This window comes from Scophthalmus maximus, chromosome 3 (assembly GCF_022379125.1).
Source record: "Scophthalmus maximus strain ysfricsl-2021 chromosome 3, ASM2237912v1, whole genome shotgun sequence".
NCBI lineage: Eukaryota > Metazoa > Chordata > Actinopteri > Pleuronectiformes > Scophthalmidae > Scophthalmus > Scophthalmus maximus.
In genome coordinates, this window is record NC_061517.1 from 21,373,759 (window position 1) to 21,388,826 (window position 15,068).

Genomic DNA, 15,068 nt, shown 5'->3' on the forward strand with positions numbered 1-15,068 from the left:
CGCAAACTTCAAACTTCACTTCCCACATCCTGTGTCAGTTTCTCAGTTTTCAGAAGTCTGTGTCAAAGTGTGCTGCTTTCACTGCAACGTCACTTGTCAGTCAGCTTCAAGCAATAGGTTTAAGTTTGATCAAAACTCACGACAGTGACTGGAGCAAAAGATATGACCATAAAAACACACCCACTCTCAGACTAATGTGACTCATTGTGGCCTAACACATTCAACAACATGCGGTCTTTCTGCTGGTTTAGTGGGATCCCCTGTAAAGAACAGTACTGAGGGGAAACCTAAGATTGTCAACGAAGGCTGTCAATGAAAGCGTAACGGTGTTGTTTCACAGCACCATACGGTACACAGGTGTACAGTGCAACACAGAAATGGTCTGGACATGTTGCATGTTATCCTCTGTTATCATAACCAAAACCAATCACTCATGACTTAACGTTTGCTTTTGGGCCTGTGCTTTCATTTCCTCCTCCAAAGCCGTGTCGTGGAAGTGATCCAGACATTGTTAGAAGTGATGGTTTCAGACTGAACCGGCAGAGAGAAAGTGCAGCAACAGAACGAAAAACGGATTCCCACAAAGGGGACCTTGGAGGCTCCACAGGCCTTCATCAATGTGCAACCTTAACCTGCAGAGAACAAAGCCAATGTACACGATCTGAGAAAGGGAGAGGATGGGGTTGTGAGAGATTCAGCAAATAGGAAAACACAAAAAGGGGAGGGGGGGGGGGGGGAATATAGGGGCAGTCTTTCACACTTAAAGTCAAGGTCATTGAAAAGAGAAAGTCATGTGATTTACATGGTGAATATAAAGTAGGTTACAGACAAGAGAGGATGTATGTGGTGCAGCGTTATAGATCCTTATTGGAACTGAGGGGATTTCCAGTTAATTTCTTTTTGAAGAAAATGAAGCTCTTAGCAGAAGTAATACAGGATACAAGAGGGACATTGTGTTTGATGTATGGCCAACATCATACGGGGATTTCCTCACACTACTTGGGAGCCAACCACACTCTGGTACATTGCCCCTGTAACTAACAGTTATCTAGTGTCACATTTCTTGCAGAGAAAACATTTCTCGCAGAGCGATGTTGTCTCTCAACAGCTGCACATTGCGACTAGAAAATCATCCCCCATCCACCAGGACAAGGCCAAACCGCGGCTAATGCAGTGTCAAATGTCAAAGAGGAAAAGGGGAAAACATGGGTGTCAACGGGGACCCTCAGTCAGATGATCTCACATCCAGACACAGTTGACTTTTGGCAAATGCGAGGTTTGAGCTGAGCTGTAACGGCGTGCACGGGAGCTGAGGTACCGTCTTTTTTCAGAGCACAATGATCACGGATAAGCGTCGAACGCGATCTTACGCTGATCGGTGCTGCCAGACGTGCTACAGCTGTGTGTTCAGTGCTAGGGAAGGCAAGTCAGGTAGAGTCAGGGGAGACACTCAGTCTGCGCGACAGGCTGATTGGAGAGGCCCTCGTGGACAGGGACGTGATTGTGAAAATGTGGCACTTATTGCAAGTATTTTTTTGGGCTCCAGGTCGAGAGAAACAGATGTCATTGGAAAAGTCTATTTATCAGAGTGCCGAGTAAAAGAATTACTTTAAACTGTCAAATGCGCAACAAAGAGGAAAGATGTTGAGAATGATTCATTCTGTATGCGTACCATGTTACAGAGTGGGTTGCAGGTTAAGTATAATGGAAATATCAATCAACCACTGACATGGAACTTCTGTTTTACAGACATCGCCATGACCAGAGGTTGTTTCAGCAGGCGATTCAAACAGTTTTTATTTTAATCACATTCTACTGTAAAGTAACAGTCGCTGCTCTCCGTCTCTATGTATTTTTTTTCTTCTTTCTCTTTTTCATCATGTTATTTGTATGGACAGAGACGGTTCTAAAGTATGTTGGGGCCCTAGGCAAAAAATCACAGGGGGCCCTTCGAACCAGCGTTCATCACCTAAAGTTATAAATTATCTGACACAAAAATTTCAGGGGACAATGTAACATAGTTCCAATACAGATGATTAAACTTGTGTGCGGGAGCCTGCACTATGGCTACTAAGGTTTTTACATTTAGAGCGAAATGAAGATTTCAGTTTCATAAAAACCACAGGCCTACTACACTCACCAAACACCAGTGTAAACAAAAGAGATAATGTGATGCTAGTGGAAGTTACGTTATTCAAGTGTCTCTCCACCACAGTTAAGGCTAGACTAGCAACATTTAGTTGTAAGGGCCCGAGCGCCGACAGCCTGGACAGGCCCCTCCTGACCTGGGGGCGTATGGACACTTCACTTAAAGGTGACATAGTATGCTCATGTTCAGGTTAATCATTTTAATATGGGTTACCACTTGAAAAGGTTTACATGCTCTAACGTTCAGAAAAGGCATCAGTGTTCTCATACTGCCAGTTCCTGCAGCTCCTCTTTTCACCCTCTGTCTAAAACGCCTGGATTCCTTTTAAGCCCCGCCTCCCGATAAACCCCAGTCTGTTGTGATTGGTCAATTGCTTTCAAAATGTGTGGGATCCACAGAAACACACAATTATGTGCACAGACACTGAAAAAGCAAAGAAAAACGAATTATGTCATCTTCATTTAAAAATCACCTCATTTAAGGAGCACCCATCGATTAAACACGTAAAGGTGAGTTCACCTGTCACCTGAAGTATTACGCATATCATTAAAATAGCTGTATAATGTATTGTTCCAAAGCCAACTCCAGCTTGCAATGGGATGAGAGGCAGAGTAAACCTATCACAGGGCTGACAAATAGATACAGACAACCATTCGCACTCAAATTCACACCTATGGGCAAAGTGGAGTTTTAAAGGTGAAGCATCCGGGGGAAAACCTGCGTGGGCACAGGGAGAAAAACTCCACTCAGACAGGCCCCAGACGCGCCAGGCTGCAATCCCAGCACCGGTGCCAACCACTGCACCGCTGTGCCGCACTGCTGGCACAAGATTAACCAACAAATCTGTCCCATTGGTAATTTTGTGAGTTCAATACGAATCCAGTTGATACTTGTATATTGCCTTCTCAGCATTCACATGTTATATAACTAATATCAGGCCATATTAATGAACATATAATGCAACCTTAGATAGTGTCACAAACACTGTCACTTGAGTACAGTGTGAGAAAGTTTAGCCTGAAGCCGTGCAGCTGGTGGTTCCCGCGCGGCGGTAACTGTAGCTCTATGTGTTCAGCGCTAAAACTTGGCTGCTGCTGGCACCAGCTCTTGTGCAAACTTGCACTTCCCTTCCCGAACTCCAGATTGTTTGCCAAAGCACTCTGGAGAGACTGCATGGGAGCGTTGGGGCTCACCAGCACTGGTTCACGCACCAGCGACTCAGGAGTGATAGCCACAGCCTGCTGATTCGTTCTGCCCGTTCAGGTTGGAGAGACCCGCTGCTGCAGCTTCAGTTACACCCCTCTCGGTGCCCGTTTGTGTTCATTATTGTTAGGGTTTTGTTTTAAATACTAGTCGTGTGCTGGCGGCCGTGCCTCAGGAGCTAGAGCACGTCGTTCACTAATCCAGAAGGTCGATGGTTTCGATCCCCAGCTCCTCCAGTTCACGTGCCACAATGTCCTAGGGAAACTGACACTGAAACCTTAATTACCCCTGCCGGCTGCATCGGCTATGTATGAATGGTGTGTGATTGAAAAAAAAGCGCTGTATATAGATGTGCAATAATATATTGCCCTTTGAGTGGTCAATAGGACAAGATAAGTGCAATGTAAGTACAGACCAAGTTTCCAATAATTCTGCAATGTGGAAATGCTTGAATCACTGAGCCAACTGACTAAATAGCACTCGAACATCGAGGGCCTAGATCCGACACAACTTTTACTGAGCAGCCACAAACAAATGACAAAATGCAAAAACTTTGTAGAACAGAAGATCGGATGGTGAACAGCAATAAATTCAAGGACTCAGTGGGGTCCAAAAAAATCTGCACGACCAATCGGACTCTGAGCCTTCGCTTTCTGATGGGGAAGCTTGCTGCCTGCAGAAGCCTCCGAAGCGGATCTACTCTGAAGCCTACCGAAGCCAGATGACACGTCAGGCTCATTCATTGGCTGCGGAAAAAACCCCAAATCTGAACGCAGCTCATGCTGCCACCCCGACTGCACCACAACAGGTAGAGCACTTTCATTTGGAACACGCCGCAAGATTTAGGGCGATGCAAGATTATCCATGCAAGGTAGCAAAATCCAAAATTCCCTCATATCACTGACAAAGTTTGCTCCTTGCCAGAGCTCTTTCCACGCTGTGCTTGTGCAGCGGCTGCCGCAGCAAACAGGAAGCCAATGTCGCTGCGGGCCTTCGCTCTCGTACGATCTGCAGAGAACTTCTCTGTACCTGCAAATCTCTCCCAACGTTTTCAGACGCAGTTCAATCCTGGAACTGTACATGATGCGTCGCCACAGTGTGGCTCAGGTACTATACATATAGTACAAGGGTTTACATTAGCAAAAGGCTGATAACTAATAGCTTTTGGCAATCGCATAATGAGTCTATTTTACACTGTGTAAAAGATCCCTTTCAGTTTCTGGCAAAGGGCACAGAAAAACGTTCCACCGCCGTCCAAATTGCTCAGGACCCAGCCATGGTCGAGTTTCAAGTCGAGGATCATTTACAGGTAATGTTTGTGCAATGCATACCTGTTGGTCCTGGCGGAGGGCAAACAAAAAAAAAAAAAGAAGAGATGAATCAAAAAGTGAAATGAAAACAGCTGCCGACAGCCGGGTACTGTGAGTCGGCGAGAGGCTCGTCAGGCTGCCCACATCCTCTCCTCTGGCCACTGCTGAATCCTTCAATTCACCACCGACGTTTTCACTTGGAACTTTCTATGAAGGACTTAATTAGGGGGGTCCATTTAGCTTTGGCTGTACTGCCTATTTTTTTTAAAACTATAGTTTCTACTGTACTTCAGGGTGTTGGGAGTAAATCTCGGAGCTGGAAGGAAATCAGCCACGTGTAGTCAAATACTGCGCGTGACTACAATTTTGTGGTACCTAGCCAGAGTGAACCCATTTTATTCTGTCTTACATTTGTGGTTATACGCAAATATTGTGGTTTCTACTTAATATGTTACCCTACACCAAATATAGCCAATAACTAGTTGATCAATATATATCAAGCAGTGAAAAGTACACCTACCTTTATCAGATGCAGTATCACATTGATGCTTTGGACATTCATAATTCAAATACAGTAATATAACATCTGTTATTCAGAAATGGGCAATTCTGCGAAATGAGTACTTTGACCTTTGACCTCACAGGGACTCACTCACAGCAGTTTCCCAGTGTGGTGGTTTCTAGGTAAAAGATCTCACTCCCTTTCCCTAGGCTACGAAAGTGATCGCCAAGCGATTGTAGACAGTGCTCGCATTGTTTCATATTTGGTTCTCGTAATGTCCCGTTCCCCTCATGTGATGTGTTTTTGCCCGCCACAGCCCACAGGTGAACCGCTGCTCCCCCCGGGGGGGGGGGGGGGGGGGGGGGGGGGGGGGGGGGGGGGGGATTAGATCAGAATCACGATCATTACGTGTTTTCCTCACTGGTTGTTGCTGTTGTTTTTCACACTGAAGAGTCTGTGTTGAAAACGACTGATTTCACACTTGTTGGATGCGGCGGCGGCAACGTGGCCGCGCTTGGTTTTGAGGTCACGAGGTTTCGCCTCTTGGACCAGGCTGGCACCGCTTTCCTGGAGGCCAAGTCTTTCAGAAAAAGACATGTACTTGATCATTTCGACATTGCCCACAGAGCTGCACGCCTCGGCACAGCCTCCACCGTGAGGTCAGGGTATGTTTACCGTAGTCGGGGCATCCTGAACTTCGAGAGCTCTGCTGTCACACTGTGGACACCAGCAGCACAATGGGAACGCCACACTACTTCTGATGGGGCCAACTGACCCGTCAGGAGCGCAGGTGATCGGCGGCAGGAGGGAGGGAGTTACTGCTCCGACGGCACCAGGAGCGTTGAGTTATGTTTACTATGGCTGGGAAATAACCCCCCCCCCCCCCTCCCCCCTATATGGTCAACGGACTGTTGCGGCGCTCCACACAATGGCCACAGACGCAAACACCTCACAGTGTGATTGCACGAGCGCACGAGACGGAGGCGCGCACGAGAGCGTCAACGCCGCAAATGGTGCACACATGTTACATAATTGATACCCCCCCCCCACAACACATCCATTTGTCCACTTAGGAAACCCCGAGGTAAACGAGGGTCCCTTCTAAAACGCCGAACTATATATAAACACGCAGACACGTTCACTTTAGTTACGCATGTACACACGCGCGCGCGCGCACTCACTCTCTCTCACGCGCGCACACAAGCAAACACGGGATTTCATCATTGGATCCGTGAGCAGCGTGACAGCCATACGTACCTCACTTTGTGGTCCTCTGCTGTCTCTTTCTATCAGTTCCTCAGCCCTCCTCCGCTCTTCTCATCCCTCGTTCTCTCTCTCTCTCTCTCTCTCTCTCACACACACACACACACACACACGCACAGAGTAATGTGTGTCTGAATCTGACAGATTTCTCCCTCAGCTCAGTTCCCTCCTCTCCCTCATTTCTCAGGCACACACACTCAATAACAGCCCTCCCTCCTCGCTTTCTTTCTTCCCTCTTCTGCCAAATAGCCTCTTACTCTCTCCCTCTCTCTCTCTGCCTCTCTCCTCCCTCTCCGCGTTGTGAAGCATTGGGGAAGCCACAGCCCAAGCCACGCCCCCCCCCCCCCCCCTCCCCGCGCTCCCCCTCCTCTGGGCTGCTATAAATACCGCTGCTGCTATGAATATACCGTCTTTCTCCCTCAGCATCCCCTCGCTCCCATCTCCATCCATCTCCATCCCTCCAGCCTGCGCTGCCCTCCCTCCATCCCTCCGTCTCTTTCTCTCCCTCCTCAAAAGATGTGTTGGGTTTTTTCTCCCTCTCTTCCTGATGACCTTGCATTATTCGCCCTTACAACACCACATCACATGACGGGACCGTTTCTCCTCACACACACATGCTCATGCAAGATGCAACCGTTATCACACACACACACACACACACGTGTAAAAGACCCACGGAAACACTACCGTAACCAAGTATTTGGTAAGATGAGTCTGCTGTGCTTCCTGTCTGTTGCAAACGGATGCTGTGGTTTTTCTTCCTCCCCGACAGGTTGCGAAAAAACACACGCTGACAAAAAAGAGATGTGTATCAACCCCAGATCAAATTGGACCTCCCAAATGAATTTGACTCGCATCACTTATTGTATTAACACCCGCCCGAGCAGGAGTCAACGGGGTGTCGTGTTTTGATGGATGCCCCCGCCGTAAAAATGCAATGGTTATTACGACTATGAAATCCACCCTTGTAAAGCTGAACGAAAAGATGGGGGCGAACGAGCGTCTTTTCTCGCAGCATCCCTCATCTCCTGGCTCCGTCTTTAATGCACGTCGTGCATTGGACTCATCAGACACTGAGGTTGATTTGTGGCGCTGAGTGCAGCCCAGTAAACCCGCTGCATGATTCATGAATCAGAGATGACCTCAGTTTTCCTCTCAGCGTGCTTTTTCTTCGCTGTACATGGACACACCTGATGCCTTCAGCATGTCAGGCTTCAGTCACCCGCGTGGTTGTGCGTCTTTGCAGCACAGTAGCCATCTGAAGACATGAGGCAGCGTCGTGTCTCGTGCTCGCTTCCTCGTTGCCAGCGATATTGTCTGGGAGTGAGGTTACTGACATCTGGTGCAGGCGCGGCTACGTGCACCCAGGGTACACTTAGAGAGAATCCAATCTTCGCACCGCGCGCTTTATGGTATGTCACGGACGTAATTAATCCTCGGATTCATAAAGGGGACCGCCAAAAAATGCGAGCAGCACAAAGACAGAGGAAGCGCTCGACCTGACTGGGTACATTCCGATTGATGTGATCGTGCCCGTGATCCTGGTAGTGACAGAATACCACAGGGTGCATATGGGCATATGAATTACCATATGAGGCAGAACAGTCCTGTGCAATGCCTCATATACTTCCATAATGTCAGGTGTTGTTTTTTTGGGGGGGGGCCTGTTGTTCTGGTAGTAACTTTCTTGATGCTGATATGGGTAAAAAAAAAACTGGTGCACTTCTTAAAATGTTAATAAAAGGTTTGATCAAGTGTTGATTGCAATATCAATTCATTTTTATATCCTGTAATAAATATTTTGATGACAGAAATGCTTGAATATCACAGTCAGTCTGGTTTTATTTCCATTCATGGTAAAAAGGAGATGATAATGTTTCCTCAAACTGTTTGATGCTCAGCAGGCAATTATGAGTCACCAGCTCAGGATCAGTATGAGCATTTGTATTTGTGTGTGCGCGCGTGTGTGTGTGTGTGTGTGTGTGAAGGATTAAGTGTGTGAGAGGAGGGTTGTGTTGCTGACGGCCAAACTGAAACTACTGGGTGTGCTGGAGAGGATGTTCTGATGTGTTTCAAAGCTGTTTCCACTTCGCCACCGTCAGCGCCAGGGCCGATTTCAGGTCCCCCGCCGAGTGTGTGTGTGTCGTCAGTGAGCTCGTGAGGGCCTTGTGCAGCTCCTCCGGGGCGACCAGGTTGAGGCGCAGCAGCGAGTCGACCAGCTGGGAGCGAGCGTTGCCGATGAATGCGTGCGACAGGAAAGACCCAAGGCCTTTCCCGCCTCTCAGGGTGTAGAGCGGGACTCTGACCATTCCCAGAACCTAGTGGGGGGGAGAAAGAAGGGAGAGGGGGGGGGGGGGGGGGGCAATGGCTGTTGCATTCATTTCCTGGAGACTTACTCTGTAACCACAACTGCTTGCCTAACCCTAGCCCAGGGCTGGGGAAGCTCCAGTCTCCGGGACATATATGGCACCACAAGACAAAGTGATCTGGCCTCTGAGACAATTTCATATATACAGCAACCATGATGCTACCGCTGCCGCTAGTTTACGCTATGACAGCCAGAAATATTCTGTGGTGCAGGACACAGATCCTCCACACCAGACTCCATAACTCAACCCCCCCCCCCAAAAAAAACCCCACACAAAAACATAACAGCAATTCACTTATTACAATCATTCCACAATAATCATAAAATCAGCTTTATAATTATTCAGAATACTGTTGACAAGAAGGGATCCAATCTGTTTTCAACAGTGTTAACTGGAGGAGCCTGCACCACATACTCGGGGAGCTCCTTCCATGCTTTTACAACACAAAGTGAGAAGAAGTTAGGGGTTGGACAGTATGAACGGTACCGAAAGTACACCGGTATGAATTTGCCCTAGGGTATGGATTTTGACTATACAGTGCTGACCGGTAGAGGGAGCCCTCACACTACCAGAAAGAAGAAGCAGAAGAAGATTGGCCGCAGCCTTCCGCGCCATCTACTGGAAAAGGCAAGTATGTTTTGAAACGAAGAAATGACTAAAAGCGCTGCACATATCGAGAGGTATGTCTGCGACCGACAACACGGTACCAACAACCAGATAAGAAGGAGCTCGTTCCTTGGTCCCTTGGCTTGCGCATGTGTGTTGTCACGTCTCCACGAGTTCAAAAGATGCTCACACTTTTACAATTTTACAGTTTAATTACGGTCACGGTTAGGGTTGTGGTTAGTCGTCGTTGTACACTAACATCAGAGGACAACTTCTTCGGAACCTACCAAAACAACAGCACTGACATATAGAAAACTCACTACATCTATCAAAGGAACTGTAAAAGGAAAGGGAAAACGAATGCGCCCATCACTCTGGTTGCCAACCGCCATTGAAAAACGGCGAGTGTACAACCAATCACGTTGCGGTCGCTTAGCTGGTTGTGGACCAAGAACACGGCCTCAACCATAGCTCCATATCGAAGGGGAAGAGCAGCTGGTCAAAAAGACCGGTGCAACTTTAATTATGTGAACATGGATCGGGTTTAGAAAGTCAGACATCGGGCAGAAAAACGATATTCTGCAAACTATGTCGCACGACAGCGGTTGCAAGCCCACTTTTATATCGCCTCAAATCAAAACACGTTCTGGAATCTGAGGAAAGCAGAAAGAATGCGTCCCGCGCAAACGCCAAGTGAATCGTTTGCGCAGTGGTCGTGGGAAAAAAGAGCTGGCTCTGCAAATCAGACGTCACCTTCCCAAGCATTTTCCAAAGGCTGCCCTTACGAGAAAAGAAGAGCCAGCAATGAGGCCAAATACGCATGCACACTGACATGTTGTTCTTGCAGTCAGTTGTTTTTTATTTTCACTTTGTGCAGCTTTATTTTATCGTATTTTGTGAAAAAGTGTTTTGCAGTGATGTTACTTGAGAAAAGGTTGTCAATTTTTTTCTACTATTGCAAGTTTTGCACAATAAATGTTCTTAAAACACCTGTCCTATGTGAAATATGTCCTAGTGGTACAGTGAAGAGTGCAGTAATAGCTGCCATGCAGTTGCCAAACCATTGTTTTACCCCTTCAGAAGCATTTACATTGAAATATTTTGAAAAACGAAAATACCGTGATTTGTACCGTTACCGTTTGTGCTCCAAATTATACCGAGGTTATACATTTTAGGTCATATTGCCCAGCCCTAGAAGTATTTTTTTTCTCTTTGCAGAGAGACACCTTGTTATTATGCTGTTGTTTTGTCCTTGCTAAAACAAGCAGTGGGTGGCCTCAACATCTTCATCGTCTTGACCATCTCACATCAGACGCCTCAGCAAAGAGAAGCATTTTCTAAAATGCTTTTATAGCGAATCCCAGCCGTCACTTTAGAAATGTTAGTGTGATTGTTTGTGTGTGTTCAGTAATTTAGTGTTGCCCATGAAGGTATTTTTTATTAAAAAAACTGAAATGGCCCTCGATAGGAAAAAGCCCTAACACTAAGCCTAACTTTTAAACAGTGACCCAAAGATCAGCTTTTCCCCCAGCTGTACACGGACACACAAACACACACACACACGAATTACCTCATGTCCGTGATCTGTTGCTGTGGATGCAGCTGCTCTCTCCACCTCCCTAATTTGCTCCTCCTCCATCTTCTTCACATAGAAGTGAGTGATAAGACGAGAGGAGGAGGAGGAGGAGGAGGAGGAGGAGGATGATGATGAATCAGGGGCATGGCAAGAGCCCACATGGTCTTCCACGGACACAGGAAGAGCCACGCCCAGCTCCTCCAACAGCTCCCTGCTAAGGCCCGCCTCCAGCGTCTCCTTTGATGGGTTGACTAGCCTGAAGTGTGTGTCCATGTGTGGGTGTGTGTGTGTGTGTGGGGGGGGGGGGGGCAGATAAGACAATAGATAAACAATGTCAGCTGTACTGTTCTCCTGAGACTTCCTCAGCGCAGAGGGAATTAATTAAGCGAACTGAAAAGCTCACAGAGTTTCAAAGGGCAACACTCGTTTTTGCAGATTTGCAGCTGCCTCAAGTCACGTGAAAGTCACACGGCATTGGAATTTGATCTAAAACCAACACTGACACGTATTAGTGTGGATGTAGCCCAAGTCTCACGTCAAGGAAAAGTGGTAATGGTCGGACCATTCCTGGACACTGTAGTGCCAGAGGCAATACACTGGCATTCACTGGCGCCCCTTAGGGGACTTCATTACAACATTTTTATAATATTACGATAAAATAATGATTTATTGTTTCAAATCTGACCTTGTTAAACTTCTCTCAACATTTGGTCTGGGTCACGTCATCGACGTCACCTGTCCGTGCAGGGAATTGGACATTTTGAGCTGCGAGGTCGGCAGATGTGAGTCAGCTGACTGTCAACTGAGAGTGGACATTAAAGGGCCATTGTGCTAAAGGAAGGGCATGATGAACACTCGGATGTGCGACTAAAGCAATCGACCTGGTCATGAGGTCGGCAGCTGTTGTTCTTCTTCTGTTGTTCACCTGATGGGGAAGACGGTCTGAAAGTCCTGTCAGAGGAACAACCACGCTTATGTCGTCAAGTAAAGAGATTTGACTCATCACATCAAGTGTCTGCAGTTCTTCAGAGAATTCTCCGCTGCCAATATCCAGGGGAGAATTTACAACATTAGTCAGAAACTTTTTATAGAAACTGGTCCCTGGATTTAATCAAAATGCCTGCACTGGGCCTGATCTCCACTCGGTGAATGTTTTGGGGATATTCTTACTTTCCTTCAATTTCCTGGTGTAGATCACTGTGTATCATCTTTTATACCTACTGACTTACTGATTATAGGACTGGAGCTCAGGGAGGGTGCACCAGTGCACATAGTGTCCACATCCCTTTATCCTTACCTGATTCAAATCAAATTCTGTTTAGGGCCCCATATAGGCTAGTGTCGGCTCTGCATAGGGATACGAGCAGGTGAAACACAGGGGTTCACGAAATGAGTTTCAGCTAGTAGGTTAATACGACGCCATCATTTTAAAACAACGGTAAAAAAAAAAACATATATTCATGCCCGTCCATACAAACACACCATAAAAACGCATATATCACGTGGCCATTCATTTTGCACTGAGCATGCACGTGCCAGTGTAAACAGGAAGCAGTCTATCTATTCTGCAGTCAGTTGCTTACTTACAGAAAATACCACAAACGACAAACAATCATGAAAAATAAGAGGAGGGTGGACGACAAGGTGGAACTTTTGCCGACGGCGAGTGTTCACCGACACGTTGCCTTCACCGCGGGTAGTCGAGTCGTGACTGATGAGAAATAAGCGACAAATCAGGAGGTGAATGCGGGTGATAGCGTCATCGTTTTTTTTTGTTTTTTTTTAAACCTGTTTGTATTTTGCACGTCCGGACTACAACATAACTAAAAGAACTAGACTGCTAAACACCTCAAACGGGGCCATCAGCGATCCAAACATCTGCTGCTCAAACGTGAAAAAACCATCGAAAAATAACCCAATCATTGAACCACCGACCACTGCTGTGCATTTGTGTCGTACATGTGCGTTGATTTCTTGGTATAAAAACTGCAAAAAACAGTATGCTAAGATAGTAATACTATTTGGAACCCACTGTGTACAAGTGGTATGTAGTGGAGCCAAACCGATATGGATTTTTGGAGGCTGGTGCAAATACCTATATTAGGTATTACCTGTGCGCACGAAAAGCCTAAAACAATGCGGCGGCAGGAGAGACTCACCCGCCGGGGAAACCCAACAGACCATCAAAGCGCATCTGCATCTGTGGGTAATGACAGAGGCTGTTAAAGACTCACACATGAATGCGTCCGCATCCACAAAACGCAGACAAACACACAGAGGGCAGAGACGCTTCGACACAAACAGGAGAGTGTTTTAATGTGAACAGACAGAAGCATTAGAAGCAAAGTTGACATTTTTCACATACACACTGCTCTCCCTCACCAGTATGATATGTCTGATGGGAAATTTCCCAAACAGCTGAGTTTTCGTGTCAGAGTAGAGCATCACATGGCAGGCGTGCATGCAGGCCGTGCACGCCAACGCCTCCGCCCTCGACAGCTGTCCGCTCGCCATCTACAAGTATACCCACAAACACAGTGCAAAAAAAACCGCAGAGCTTTCTGATCACTGTCATGTGGTGCCGGTGACATCATTCGAATACATAATAGCACTCTCTGTTTGTCACTCTCAGTCCGTAAAATGCCGAAGCCACAGACCTGACTGGAACCTAGTGATCAGTCTGGAGGCCTGTGGGCTGGTCTGCAGAATAACCTCAGGAAGGTTACTCAGAAGCAGGAAGCTCAGAGGATGAGCTTTAGCTCCCTCTGTTGGCGAGGAGCAGGCTGACAATTAAGAGAGCGAATCCCTGCCCTGGTAACTTGTTTTAGTGGTTTTTCCTTTTATATATTAATTCTTATCTTCTCTTATTTTTATCAACAATTCATAGTGCTTTAAACCCTAAAAAAAAGCCTCAGTGGCGAGTTAGCTCTTTCTTGGATTCAATGTAAAAATGCCATACTATTCAATTCTATTTCAGCAAATAATATTTTTAATCATCATTCAATCCCAAAAAATGTATAACAGGTTGTCGAGATATCATTCAGTAATCTGTACACCTGTCACCGAAAATGATTTTGCTGTTATGCCATTCCTAAAGATGCGATGGTGTTCTTTAAGGGAGACACTGAACCATCTCTGCTTTTTTGTTGCGATAATTTTTCTTTGAATGACAACATAGAAAAAATATTTATTTTGGAAAGGATGAATCCGATCCCTCTTTCGGGAAGACACCATCACCACTACATCATTCAATCATTTACAGGGGAAGGAAAAAAAATCTCAAATATCTCACTTGAGGAGAGTTTGGATGTTTGGGCTTCAAGATATTTGAGTAAGGAAAAACCCAGATGTGTTTGTATTCAGCCTTCTCCATCAATGATATCCTTGCTCCTTTCTCTGACCTCAATGCTGGAACTCCTCTTCCCTTGTTTTGGAGCTGACATTACACCTTTTACCATGTATACTGACATTATACAGTTTTTTTAGTTTGTTTGGTTTTTTTTGTTATAAGATTTTTAAGATTAAATGTGTCATTTCGGTTAATTTTCAATCACTATATAATCATTTGTTGTTTGGATTTTATGATATCTATCATCAGTCCAGGACCAAACTAGCATTACATTATAGGAAATTGTACACGTTAACATGTTTTTATTTATACATTTTTTACACCTATTTATTTATTTATACATTTGTACATTCATTTATTGATTTACTTCGGTATTTCTACTATTCCTTTATTTTTCTGTGTCTATATGTTAATTGGGTGGGCGGGCTTAACTCATTCTAAAGCCTGATTGGTCACAGCGTGGATGTGCATGGTCATGATCCTGTTTTTCAATAGTTCTGGTACTGGTCAAACAACGTCACTCATACGCTACTATAGAAAGTGAGGAACACCACTCAAACGTGCACCAGACCAGTTACCTGCCACAGGAACGACTCTTCTTCACAGCCTGCCGTCTCGCTCCCCGCGCACGGCTTCACTCGTCGCTGGAGCTGGACTTTTGCCGGTTTCAGTGACGTTTTGAGCCCTGATTGGCTGAACTACAGCAGGGGCTGTGCTGTAGCCGGTAGTCAGACCGCACCG

The 15,068-nt window shown here is 46.2% G+C and overlaps 2 protein-coding genes across 5 annotated transcripts in view; both read right to left on the reverse strand.

The window, feature by feature from the left end:
- arhgap4b (Rho GTPase activating protein 4b) overlaps positions 1 to 6,676 on the reverse strand; it is a 31,951-nt gene extending 25,275 nt beyond the window's left edge. For 2 of the 3 annotated variants that reach the window (XM_035644660.2, XM_035644659.2), the window contains exon 1: positions 6,422 to 6,675. The gene's annotated coding sequence lies outside the window, so the exon portion shown is untranslated. Of the gene's footprint in view, positions 1 to 6,421 lie in introns of all 3 variants that reach the window. The other variant, XM_035644661.2, reaches the window with a different exon arrangement.
- A 1,575-nt stretch (positions 6,677 to 8,251) lies between these two features.
- zgc:103759 (U8 snoRNA-decapping enzyme) lies at positions 8,252 to 14,992 on the reverse strand. Of its 2 annotated transcripts, none has more exons than XM_035644716.2 (5): positions 14,906 to 14,992; positions 13,361 to 13,492; positions 13,138 to 13,178; positions 10,973 to 11,234; positions 8,252 to 8,745 (listed from the first exon to the last, which is right to left on the reverse strand). In XM_035644716.2, the coding sequence occupies exons 2-5, from the start codon at positions 13,490 to 13,492 to the stop codon at positions 8,500 to 8,502; spliced, it is 681 nt and encodes a 226-aa protein (XP_035500609.2). In that variant the 5' UTR covers positions 14,906 to 14,992; the 3' UTR covers positions 8,252 to 8,499. The 2 variants fall into 2 exon arrangements, with proteins under 2 accessions (XP_035500609.2, XP_035500611.2); XM_035644718.2 differs by lacking the exon at positions 14,906 to 14,992 and adding an exon at positions 13,636 to 13,770.
- Positions 14,993 to 15,068: the final 76 nt, after the last annotated feature.

Coding starts and splice junctions, on each gene's coding strand:
- zgc:103759 (XM_035644716.2), bottom strand. CDS start 13,492: ATGGCGAGCGGACAGCTGTCGAGGGCGGAGGCGTTGGCGTGCACGGCC. Junction 13,179..13,360: donor CCATCAGACATATCATACTG/GTGAGGGAGAGC, acceptor CATTACCCACAG/ATGCAGATGCGCTTTGATGG. Junction 8,746..10,972: donor CAACAGATCACGGACATGAG/GTAATTCGTGTG, acceptor CCCCCCCACTAG/GTTCTGGGAATGGTCAGAGT.